Source organism: Helianthus annuus, chromosome 1 (genome assembly GCF_002127325.2).
Source record: "Helianthus annuus cultivar XRQ/B chromosome 1, HanXRQr2.0-SUNRISE, whole genome shotgun sequence".
Taxonomy (NCBI): Eukaryota; Viridiplantae; Streptophyta; class Magnoliopsida; order Asterales; family Asteraceae; genus Helianthus; species Helianthus annuus.
Window position 1 is genome coordinate 76,429,915 of NC_035433.2, and position 12,124 is coordinate 76,442,038.

At 40.0% G+C, this 12,124-nt stretch overlaps 4 protein-coding genes across 4 annotated transcripts; all 4 read left to right on the forward strand.

The window, feature by feature from the left end:
* The first annotated feature begins 878 nt into the window (after window positions 1-878).
* On the forward strand, window positions 879-2,582 carry LOC110916776. Its single transcript, XM_022161461.2, has one exon. The coding sequence runs from the start codon at window positions 879-881 to the stop codon at window positions 2,580-2,582; it is 1,704 nt and encodes a 567-aa protein (XP_022017153.2).
* Window positions 2,583-4,980: 2,398 nt separating this feature from the next.
* Window positions 4,981-5,385, forward strand: LOC118490430. The gene has a single exon (XM_035988070.1). The coding sequence runs from the start codon at window positions 4,981-4,983 to the stop codon at window positions 5,383-5,385; it is 405 nt and encodes a 134-aa protein (XP_035843963.1).
* Window positions 5,386-7,458: 2,073 nt separating this feature from the next.
* On the forward strand, window positions 7,459-9,006 carry LOC110913253. The gene has a single exon (XM_022158119.1). It carries the CDS (start codon window positions 7,459-7,461, stop codon window positions 9,004-9,006), a length of 1,548 nt encoding a protein of 515 aa, XP_022013811.1.
* A 2,398-nt stretch (window positions 9,007-11,404) lies between these two features.
* On the forward strand, window positions 11,405-11,809 carry LOC110913181. Its single transcript, XM_022158056.1, has one exon. It carries the CDS (start codon window positions 11,405-11,407, stop codon window positions 11,807-11,809), a length of 405 nt encoding a protein of 134 aa, XP_022013748.1.
* The last annotated feature ends 315 nt before the right edge of the window (window positions 11,810-12,124 follow it).

Sequence of the window (12,124 nt, forward strand, 5' to 3'; positions counted from 1 at the left end):
GGATCCTATTATGCTTAATGAGGTGTGTCACTCTGGGAAGGGTAATAAGGTGTTGTACCCACAGGCACTTCGTGCTTATAAGGTCCAGCGACACACACTCATACCTATGTGACGGCCGTAGGGGGACACAGCTGGAGGACCAGTATGTCTCTTGTACGGTGGTTTGTGACAAGTCAAATGTGACCTATAAGGTTCAATGAGGTCCAACCTGACTATAATGTGGTCACATGCCCATATTGTGTATGCATATAATGTAAACTGTGGTCTGTCTTTATAAAAATTGTATAGTATGAGCTCACCAGTATATATCTGACGTCGTTTTGAGTATACTTATCTCAGGTTAGTCATGAGGAAAGCTATAAGAACTACTTGACAGTTGGGGAGTTTTAGAAGATCAAGGAGTTCTTAGTTGCCAAAAGTTCGTGAATAAATAAAATGTTGTACTCAGACTATTATAAGTTTTAATGAAAGTAGTTTGTTTCCGCTGTAAGTGTATCAATTGTGCATAATCACCCGGGTTACGGGGTGGGTGTTACAGTTGGTATCAGAGCCCGAGGTTTTAGCGAATTAGGTATTGAAGGAATGCCTAAGCTTTAACCATTAGTTCTCTAAAGATTAAATAGCACACTCAGACTAGGCCAAATAACATGTACTCAGGAAAAGTACTTGCATAGTCAGTTGAGTGACGCTAGAAGAAGTAAACTATGTTGTGCCATTCTATGTGCTATATATATACACGTATATATATATATATATATATATATATATATATATATATATATATATATATCTATGTGATGTATATGGTTGTTATATTATAATGATGTATCATACATACTAGTAACTCTTTATTCTCATATTCCTATAGGAAAGAGACAATGTCTGAACATAGAGATGAACAAGGGTCTAGAAATAATCAGAATAACAGAAGGGGAGAGGAAAGTTCTTATAGGACTCGAACTCCCTCTCATAGTGTCAGGTCCCGGTCTAGTACAAGCATGCGTCTAAATACTGAGGATATCCACAATATAGCTGTGGAAGTGGCTAAGGTAATGAAGAATGCACAAACCGGTAATGTTAACCAATCTGGAGAACGACATGAAGAAAGCTCAGCAACCTCCACGCCAGTACAAAAGGAAGGAATGGGCGAAAGGAAAAACACTATTGCAACCACGCCACTAGAAGGAAAAGGTGAATATTCCAAAGCAAAGGAATGTACTTATAAGCACTTCATGTCCTGTAAACCTCAATCCTTTGACGGAAGAAAGGGAGCACTAGAAGCTCAAGACTGGCTCAACAGAATGGAGTCAGTATTAGACATATGTGAGTGTGATGACCGCAACAAAGTACGGTTCGCCGTACATATGTTTGAAGCTGAAGCCCTTCACTGGTGGAACATTGTGGTCCGAACAGAGGGAAAAGAAAAGGTTAAGGAGATGAAGTGGGAGGAGTTTATTCATAAGTTTCTTGCTAAGTATTGTCCTCCCAGTGAGACCGAGCAACTGGAAGTAGAATTCTTTCAGTTAAAAATGGGAAATAAAACCTATCGAGAATATGTTTCTCGTTTGAACGACATATCTCGACTGGTTTCTTATTTAGCATTGACTGAGGAACAACTGACCAATAGGTTTATTTGGGGTCTACCCTCTGAAATGAGGGTGTTTATCAAATCCAAATCCCCCAAGACTTTTGCAGAAACTGTTGAGGCTGGCGCCGTCATGGCTGCCGAGATGATTCTGCGGCAGGCTGAATCTCCCGCACCAAAAAGAAAGTGGGAAGAAAGAAAGGGGGACACCCGGAATAACAACTTTAAAAGGCCTAAAACATTTCCTCAATGTCAAATTTGCAAACGCTTTCATACGGGGGAATGTCGTTTTCCTTGTCCAAATTGTAAAAAGACGGGTCATGCTCTTCAAGAATGCAAGGAAAAGAAGAAGTGTTTCAAATGTGGAGACCCTAACTACATGAGATCTGAATGTCCCGAACTTAAAAGAAATGATAGGACACAACCAAATCAGCCAAAAGGGCGGGCATTTGTACTCACCACGGAAGAAGCCAAGACCAATACAGACGTTATCACGGGTACGTATCTCGTAAATGATGTATATGCGCGTGTGTTATTTGATACCGGTGCAAATAGAAGTCTAGTGTTGACTACCTTTAGACCTTACTTGAACCAGGCATCCCAAACCCTAGATCATACCTTTACAGTAGAAATGGCTGATGGAAGTCAAAGAGAGATAGTTGACATAGTTAAGAATTGTAAAATAAGCTTAAACAACCATGTTATCCCTATAGACCTAATGCCTATGGAACTTGGAGAATTCGACATAGTCATAGGAATGGACTGGTTGACACCATATCATGCGGAAATTATATGTGACAAAAGAATCGTCCGACTCCGATTACCCAACGGTAAACAACTAACTGTATCGGGAGACCGCACTGACAAGACTAAGAACCTCATCACGATAGCACAAGCACATAAATGCCTAAGGAAAGGGTATGTTGCCTTTTTAGCATATGTCGTAAACACTACAGAAAAGCAGAAGGTCGAGGACGTGCCAGTAGTACGAGAATAACCCGAAGTGTTTCCCGACGAGCTCCCGGGACTACCATCGGATAGACAGGTTGAGTTTCGCATTGACCTAGTTCCCAGTACATCACCGATTGCTAAGTCGCCGTACAGACTAGCCCCGACAGAAATGCAAGAACTCAAGAAGCAACTACAAGAGTTGCTTGACAAGGGGTTTATCCAACCTAGTTCGTCACCATGGGGAGCACCCATCTTGTTTGTCAAGAAGAAAGATGGGACGATGCGCATGTGCATCGATTATAGAGACTTGAATAAAGCCACTATAAAGAATAAATACCCTTTACCTAGGATCGACGACTTGTTTGATCAATTACAAGGGGCAAGCTATTTCTCTAAAATAGACTTGAGGTCTGGATACCACCAAGTGAAAGTTGCACTAGAAGACATACCTAAGACTGCCTTCAGGACTAGGTATGGTCATTATGAATTTTTGGTAATGCCATCTGGATTAACCAACGCACCTGCAGCGTTCATGGACCTCATGAACAGGGTTTGTAAACCTTACCTTGATAAGTTTGTGATCGTTTTCATTGACGATATCCTTATCTACTCTAAGAACGAGGTAGAACATGAACAACACCTGAGAGCAGTCCTTGAATTGCTCAAGAAAGAAAAACTCTATGCAAAGTTCTCTAAGTGTGAATTTTGGATACGTGAGGTGCAATTCCTAGGCCACGTGATAAATGAATGTGGAATACAAGTTGACCCTACAAAGATCGAGGCCATCAAGAAATGGGAAGTACCAAAGAATCCCATTGAAATCAGAAGATTTATGGGGTTAGCAGGATACTATAGAAGGTTTATTCAAGACTTCTCAAAGATTGCAGCACCATTAACCACACTAACCCAGAAAGCCTCTAAGTTTAATTGGGGACCTAAACAAGAAGAAGCCTTTAACACATTAAAGCATAAGTTATGTAGCGCCCCAATATTGTTACTTCCCGAGGGAACGAAAGATTTTACCGTCTACTGTGATGCATCTCACTATGGTATGGGATGTGTACTCATGCAAAGAGGCAAAGTGATTGCCTACGCCTCTAGACAGTTGAAGATTCATGAACGGAACTACACAACCCATGATTTGGAACTTGGTGCCATAGTGTTCGCATTGAAAATTTGGAGGCACTATCTTTACGGTACAAAGTGCACTATCTATAGTGACCATAAAAGTTTAAAACACATACTTGAGCAGAAGGAGCTCAATATGCGTCAGAGACGATGGATGGAGTTATTAAGTGATTACGACTGTGAGATCCAATACCATCCAGGTAAGGCAAACATAGTAACAGATGCTCTAAGTAGAAAAGAGAAACCTCAACCAATAAGAATTCGTGCAACCAGAATAGAGGTTAAAACTAGTCTCTTAGATCAAGTTAAGAATATACAACAAGAAGCCTTAAAAGAGAATCATATTGTAAAAGAAAGAATGATTGGGAGACTGAAGCTACTGACAACGGGAAATGATAATATCCTTAGGTTCAACAATAGGATATGGGTTCCTAATTTTGGAGGACTGCAGGATACAATCTTAGAGGAAGCTCATAAGTCTAGGTATTCCATTCACCCTGGCAGTGACAAGATGTATAAGGATTTAAGGAGAGATTATTGGTGGCCAGGAATGAAGCGATCTATTGCCCATTATGTGGAAAAGTGCCTTACATGCCTTAAGGTGAAGGCAGAACATCAAAAAACCCTCTGGATACTTGCAACAACCAGATATCCCAGAATGGAAATGGGAGAAAATCACCATGGATTTTATCACGAAGCTCCCAAGGTCAAGTCACAGTTATGATACTATTTGGGTAATAGTGGACAGACTGACCAAGTCTGCACACTTTGTGCTAATTCGTGAGGACTATAAGATGAACAAGCTAGCTCAAATTTACATCAAAGAAATAGTCTCGCGACATGGGGTGCCTGTATCGATCATATCAGACAGAGATAGTCGTTTCACATCTAAATTCTGGCAAAGTTTCCAACAAGAGTTGGGAACCAAGCTTAATCTAAGCACTGCATATCATCCTTAGACGGATGGGCAGAGTGAACGGACTATTCAGACATTAGAAGATATGCTTCGGGCTTGTGTAATTGATTTTGGTGGAAGTTGGGACACTCATCTACCACTCATCGAATTCGCCTACAATAATAGCTATCACGCCAGCATCAAAGCTGCACCTTATGAAGCTTTATACGGAAGAAGGTGCCGCACTCCTATCTGTTGGACGGAAGTAGGGGAAAGTCAACTATCAGGACCAGAAATCATTGTGGAGACCACAGAAAAGATCCAGCAAATCAAAGAAAGGATGAAAAGTGCTCAAGATCGACAAAAGAGTTATGCAGATCAGAGGCGTAAACCCCTAGAGTTCCAACTAGGGGATAAAGTAATGCTTAAGGTATCACCTCTGAAAGGAGTGATTCGGTTTGGAAAGAAGGGAAAGTTGAAACCCCGATACATTGGTCCATTTGAAGTAACAAGCAAAATAGGACCAGTGGCTTATCGGCTAAAACTTCCTGAACAGCTGGCAGGAATACATAATACTTTCCATGTATCAAATTTAAGGAAGTGCCTAGTGGACGAAGCCCAACAAATACCCCTGGAAGAGGTACAGGTTGACGAAAAACTCAACTTCATTGAAGAACCACTACAAATCGAAGATAGAAAGGTTAAAAAGTTACGCAAGAAGGAAATCCCGTTAGTCAAAGTCAAGTGGAACGCACGTCATGGACCCAACTTTACATGGGAACTAGAAAACATAATGAAAGATAAGTACCCTCATCTTTTTAAGTAATGACAAATTTTGAGGACGAAATTTTTGTAAGGAGGGAAGGATGTAATACCCCGAATCTTAATGTGCTGGTTATAAACGTGTGAAATATGTAATTTATATTTCATATATTGTTAAACGAGTAAGATAATTGTGTGAAAGGTGAAATATCTTGACAAACCTTGGCTAATATAGGAGACCGTTAATATTAATAATTAAATATATTATTTTATTTACCTTACTCCGTTTTTAATGAAACTTAGGTTAAAATGTAGATAAAAATATGCTCGTTCTAATGACATATTTGTCGTTTTATAAAACGTCATATTTTAAAAGTTATACGAGAAAAACGAGTTAAGCAGCTGAATTAATATATATAAGCAAGCAAGCTAGCAGGTCAAGCAGGCAGGTAGGCACGTCACTTTTATCCCACATCGCCTCAGAAATAATTTGAGGTGCCAGCTTGCTTCCTTTAAATAAGAGTCTCAGTAGTTTGTTTAGGTACCAGTTTTGTTAACGGGAATGCTCTAGTATAGAGAATCCTGAGTATACGATACCCCGTTGGGTGTTGTTAGTAGTCGTTTTTGGAGCACGAGTAGGAGCAGGAGTAGGGAAACTCTACATCAACGTGCCGTAGATAGTTTTGAGGTATACTCTCGTTTAAGTTTATGTTTAGTTATTTATTATTTATTTTTAGTAGTTAATATTAGTTTTATTATTAGTAATAATATATTAGTAGTAGTAGTGTTAGTATTATTTTTAGGTACTAGGGTTATTGTCAGGGGCGGGTATTGGGTAGCCTAGCCTTAGTTAGGCATGGACTGATCACCCATGCTTAAACAAGGCAGTGCTAACCAATATCCAACCATGATAATGACTAGTTAGGTGTACCATTACCTAACCTAGGATTATGTAATTGTGTCAGGACCTTGAGACATAACCCAGTATTACTAGCGGCCGTTAAGCAATTGCTAATCAGGTGAGTCATCATACTTGTCTTTTAAACTGTGATAGTATACTCGTCCATAACTGGTAATAATGAGAATGCTGCAGTATGCATGTGTCAGTAGGGGTATATGGGATCCTATTATGCTTAATGAGGTGTGTCACTCTGGGAAGGGTAATAAGGTGTTGTACCCACAGGCACTTCGTGCTTATAAGGTCCAGCGACACACACTCATACCTATGTGACGGCCGTAGGGGGACACAGCTGGAGGACCAGTATGTCTCTTGTACGGTGGTTTGTGACAAGTCAAATGTGACCTATAAGGTTCAATGAGGTCCAACCTGACTATAATGTGGTCACATGCCCATATTGTGTATGCATATAATGTAAACTGTGGTCTGTCTTTATAAAAATTGTATAGTATGAGCTCACCAGTATATATCTGACGTCGTTTTGAGTATACTTATCTCAGGTTAGTCATGAGGAAAGCTATAAGAACTACTTGACAGTTGGGGAGTTTTAGAAGATCAAGGAGTTCTTAGTTGCCAAAAGTTCGTAAATAAATAAAATGTTGTAATCAGACTATTATAAGTTTTAATGAAAGTAGTTTGTTTCCGCTGTAAGTGTATCAATTGTGCATAATCACCCGGGTTACGGGGTGGGTGTTACAGTTGGTATCAGAGCCCGAGGTTTTAGCGAATTAGGTATTGAAGGAATGCCTAAGCTTTAACCATTAGTTCTCTAAAGATTAAATAGCACACTCAGACTAGGCCAAATAACATGTACTCAGGAAAAGTACTTGCATAGTCAGTTGAGTGACGCTAGAAGAAGTAAACTATGTTGTGCCATTCTATGTGCTATATATATACACGTATATATAAATATATATATATATATATATATATATCTATGTGATGTATATGGTTGTTATATTATAATGATGTATCATACATACTAGTAACTCTTTATACTCATATTCCTATAGGAAAGAGACAATGTCTGAACATAGAGATGAACAAGGGTCTAGAAATAATCAGAATAACAGAAGGGGAGAGGAAAGTTCTTATAGGACTCGAACTCCCTCTCATAGTGTCAGGTCCCGGTCTAGTACAAGCATGCGTCTAAATACTGAGGATATCCACAATATAGCTATGGAAGTGGCTAAGGTAATGAAGAATGCACAAACCGGTAATGTTAACCAATCTGGAGAACGACATGAAGAAAGCTCAGCAACCTCCATGCCAGTACAAAAGGAAGGAATGGGCGAAAGGAAAAACACTATTGCAACCACGCCACTAGAAGGAAAAGGTGAATATTCCAAAGCAAAGGAATGTACTTATAAGCACTTCATGTCCTGTAAACCTCAATCCTTTGACGGAAGAAAGGGAGCACTAGAAGCTCAAGACTGGCTCAACAGAATGGAGTCAGTATTAGACATATGTGAGTGTGATGACCGCAACAAAGTACGGTTCGCCGTACATATGTTTGAAGCTGAAGCCCTTCACTGGTGGAACATTGTGGTCCGAACAGAGGGAAAAGAAAAGGTTAAGGAGATGAAGTGGGAGGAGTTTATTCATAAGTTTCTTGCTAAGTATTGTCCTCCCAGTGAGACCGAGCAACTGGAAGTAGAATTCTTTCAGTTAAAAATGGGAAATAAAACCTATCGAGAGTATGTTTCTCGTTTCAACGACATATCTCGACTGGTTTCTTATTTAGCATTGACTGAGGAACAACTGATCAATAGGTTTATTTGGGGTCTACCCTCTGAAATGAGGGTGTTTATCAAATCCAAATCCCCCAAGACTTTTGCAGAAACTGTTGAGGCTGGCGCCGTCATGGCTGCCGAGATGATTCTGCGGCAGGCTGAATCTCCCGCACCAAAAAGAAAGTGGGAAGAAAGAAAGGGGGACACCCGGAATAACAACTTTAAAAGGCCTAAAACATTTCCTCAATGTCAAATTTGCAAACGCTTTCATACGGGGGAATGTCGTTTTCCTTGTCCAAATTGTAAAAAGACGGGTCATGCTCTTCAAGAATGCAAGGAAAAGAAGAAGTGTTTCAAATGTGGAGACCCTAACCACATGAGATCTGAATGTCCCGAACTTAATAGAAATGATAGGACACAACCAAATCAGCCAAAAGGGCGGGCATTTGTACTCACCACGGAAGAAGCCAAGACCAATACAGACGTTATCACGGGTACGTATCTCGTAAATGATGTATATGCGCGTGTGTTATTTGATACCGGTGCAAATAGAAGTCTAGTGTTGACTACCTTTAGACCTTACTTGAACCAGGCATCCCAAACCCTAGATCATACCTTTACAGTAGAAATGGCTGATGGAAGTCAAAGAGAGATAGTTGACATAGTTAAGAATTGTAAAATAAGCTTAAACAACCATGTTATCCCTATAGACCTAATGCCTATGGAACTTGGAGAATTCGACATAGTCATAGGAATGGACTGGTTGACACCATATCATGCGGAAATTATATGTGACAAAAGAATCGTCCGACTCCGATTACCCAACGGTAAACAACTAACTGTATCGGGAGACCGCACTGACAAGACTAAGAACCTCATCACGATAGCACAAGCACATAAATGCCTAAGGAAAGGGTATGTTGCCTTTTTAGCATATGTCGTAAACACTACAGAAAAGCAGAAGGTCGAGGACGTGCCAGTAGTACGAGAATAACCCGAAGTGTTTCCCGACGAGCTCCCGGGACTACCATCGGATAGACAGGTTGAGTTTCGCATTGACCTAGTTCCCAGTACATCACCGATTGCTAAGTCGCCGTACAGACTAGCCCCGACAGAAATGCAAGAACTCAAGAAGCAACTACAAGAGTTGCTTGACAAGGGGTTTATCCAACCTAGTTCGTCACCATGGGGAGCACCCATCTTGTTTGTCAAGAAGAAAGATGGGACGATGCGCATGTGCATCGATTATAGAGACTTGAATAAAGCCACTATAAAGAATAAATACCCTTTACCTAGGATCGACGACTTGTTTGATCAATTACAAGGGGCAAGCTATTTCTCTAAAATAAACTTGAGGTCTGGATACCACCAAGTGAAAGTTGCACTAGAAGACATACCTAAGACTGCCTTCAGGACTAGGTATGGTCATTATGAATTTTTGGTAATGCCATCTGGATTAACCAACGCACCTGCAGCGTTCATGGACCTCATGAACAGGGTTTGTAAACCTTACCTTGATAAGTTTGTGATCGTTTTCATTGACGATATCCTTATCTACTCTAAGAACGAGGTAGAACATGAACAACACCTGAGAGTAGTCCTTGAATTGCTCAAGAAAGAAAAACTCTATGCAAAGTTCTCTAAGTGTGAATTTTGGATACGTGAGGTGCAATTCCTAGGCCACGTGATAAATGAATGTGGAATACAAGTTGACCCTGCAAAGATCGAGGCTATCAAGAAATGGGAAGTACCAAAGAATCCCATTGAAATCAGAAGATTTATGGGGTTAGCAGGATACTATAGAAGGTTTATTCAAGACTTCTCAAAGATTGCAGCACCATTAACCACACTAACCCAGAAAGCCTCTAAGTTTAATTGGGGACCTAAACAAGAAGAAGCCTTTAACACATTAAAGCATAAGTTATGTAGCGCCCCAATATTGTTACTTCCCGAGGGAACGAAAGATTTTACCGTCTACTGTGATGCATCTCACTATGGTATGGGATGTGTACTCATGCAAAGAGGCAAAGTGATTGCCTACGCCTCTAGACAGTTGAAGATTCATGAACGGAACTACACAACCCATGATTTGGAACTTGGTGCCATAGTGTTCGCATTGAAAATTTGGAGGCACTATCTTTACGGTACAAAGTGCACTATCTATAGTGACCATAAAAGTTTAAAACACATACTTGAGCAGAAGGAGCTCAATATGCGTCAGAGACGATGGATGGAGTTATTAAGTGATTACGACTGTGAGATCCAATACTATCCAGGTAAGGCAAACATAGTAGCAGATGCTCTAAGTAGAAAAGAGAAACCTCAACCAATAAGAATTCGTGCAACCAGAATAGAGGTTAAAACTAGTCTCTTAGATCAAGTTAAGAATATACAACAAGAAGCCTTAAAAGAGAATCATATTGTAAAAGAAAGAATGATTGGGAGACTGAAGCTACTGACAACGGGAAATGATAATATCCTTAGGTTCAACAATAGGATATGGGTTCCTAATTTTGGAGGACTGCAGGATACAATCTTAGAGGAAGCTCATAAGTCTAGGTATTCCATTCACCTTGGCAGTGACAAGATGTATAAGGATTTAAGGAGAGATTATTGGTGGCCAGGAATGAAGCGATCTATTGCCCATTATGTGGAAAAGTGCCTTACATGCCTTAAGGTGAAGGCAGAACATCAAAAAACCCTCTGGATACTTGCAACAACCAGATATCCCAGAATGGAAATGGGAGAAAATCACCATGGATTTTATCACGAAGCTCCCAAGGTCAAGTCACAGTTGTGATACTATTTGGGTAATAGTGGACAGACTGACCAAGTCTGCACACTTTGTGCTAATTCGTGAGGACTATAAGATGAACAAGCTAGCTCAAATTTACATCAAAGAAATAGTCTCGCGACATGGGGTGCCTGTATCGATCATATCAGACAGAGATAGTCGTTTCACATCTAAATTCTGGCAAAGTTTCCAACAAGAGTTGGGAACCAAGCTTAATCTAAGCACTGCATATCATCCTCAGACGGATGGGCAGAGTGAACGGACTATTCAGACATTAGAAGATATGCTTCGGGCTTGTGTAATTGATTTTGGTGGAAGTTGGGACACTCATCTACCACTCATCGAATTCGCCTACAATAATAGCTATCACGCCAGCATCAAAGCTGCACCTTATGAAGCTTTATACGGAAGAAGGTGCCGCACTCCTATCTGTTGGACGGAAGTAGGGGAAAGTCAACTATCAGGACCAGAAATCATTGTGGAGACCACAGAAAAGATCCAGCAAATCAAAGAAAGGATGAAAAGTGCTCAAGATCGACAAAAGAGTTATGCAGATCAGAGGCGTAAACCCCTAGAGTTCCAACTAGGGGATAAAGTAATGCTTAAGGTATCACCTCTGAAAGGAGTGATTCGGTTTGGAAAGAAGGGAAAGTTGAAACCCCGATACATTGGTCCATTTGAAGTAACAAGCAAAATAGGACCAGTGGCTTATCGGCTAAAACTTCCTGAACAGCTGGCAGGAATACATAATACTTTCCATGTATCAAATTTAAGGAAGTGCCTAGTGGACGAAGCCCAACAAATACCCCTGGAAGAGGTACAGGTTGACGAAAAACTCAACTTCATTGAAGAACCACTACAAATCGAAGATAGAAAGGTTAAAAAGTTACGCAAGAAGGAAATCCCGTTAGTCAAAGTCAAGTGGAACGCACGTCATGGACCCAACTTTACATGGGAACTAGAAAACATAATGAAAGATAAGTACCCTCATCTTTTTAAGTAATGACAAATTTTGAGGACGAAATTTTTGTAAGGAGGGAAGGATGTAATACCCCGAATCTTAATGTGCTGGTTATAAACGTGTGAAATATGTAATTTATATTTCATATATTGTTAAACGAGTAAGATAATTGTGTGAAAGGTGAAATATCTTGACAAACCTTGGCTAATATAGGAGACCGTTAATATTAATAATTAAATATATTATTTTATTTACCTTACTCCGTTTTTAATGAAACTTAGGTTAAAATGTAGATAAAAATATGCTCGTTCTAATGACATATTTGTCGTTTTATAAAACGTCATATTTTAAAAGTTA

Bases quoted from the DNA above. Each gene is read 5' to 3' on its own strand.
- LOC118490430 (XM_035988070.1), top strand. From the start codon at position 4,981: ATGCTTAAGGTATCACCTCTGAAAGGAGTGATTCGGTTTGGAAAGAAG.
- LOC110913181 (XM_022158056.1), top strand. From the start codon at position 11,405: ATGCTTAAGGTATCACCTCTGAAAGGAGTGATTCGGTTTGGAAAGAAG.
- LOC110913253 (XM_022158119.1), top strand. From the start codon at position 7,459: ATGGAAGTGGCTAAGGTAATGAAGAATGCACAAACCGGTAATGTTAAC.
- LOC110916776 (XM_022161461.2), top strand. From the start codon at position 879: ATGTCTGAACATAGAGATGAACAAGGGTCTAGAAATAATCAGAATAAC.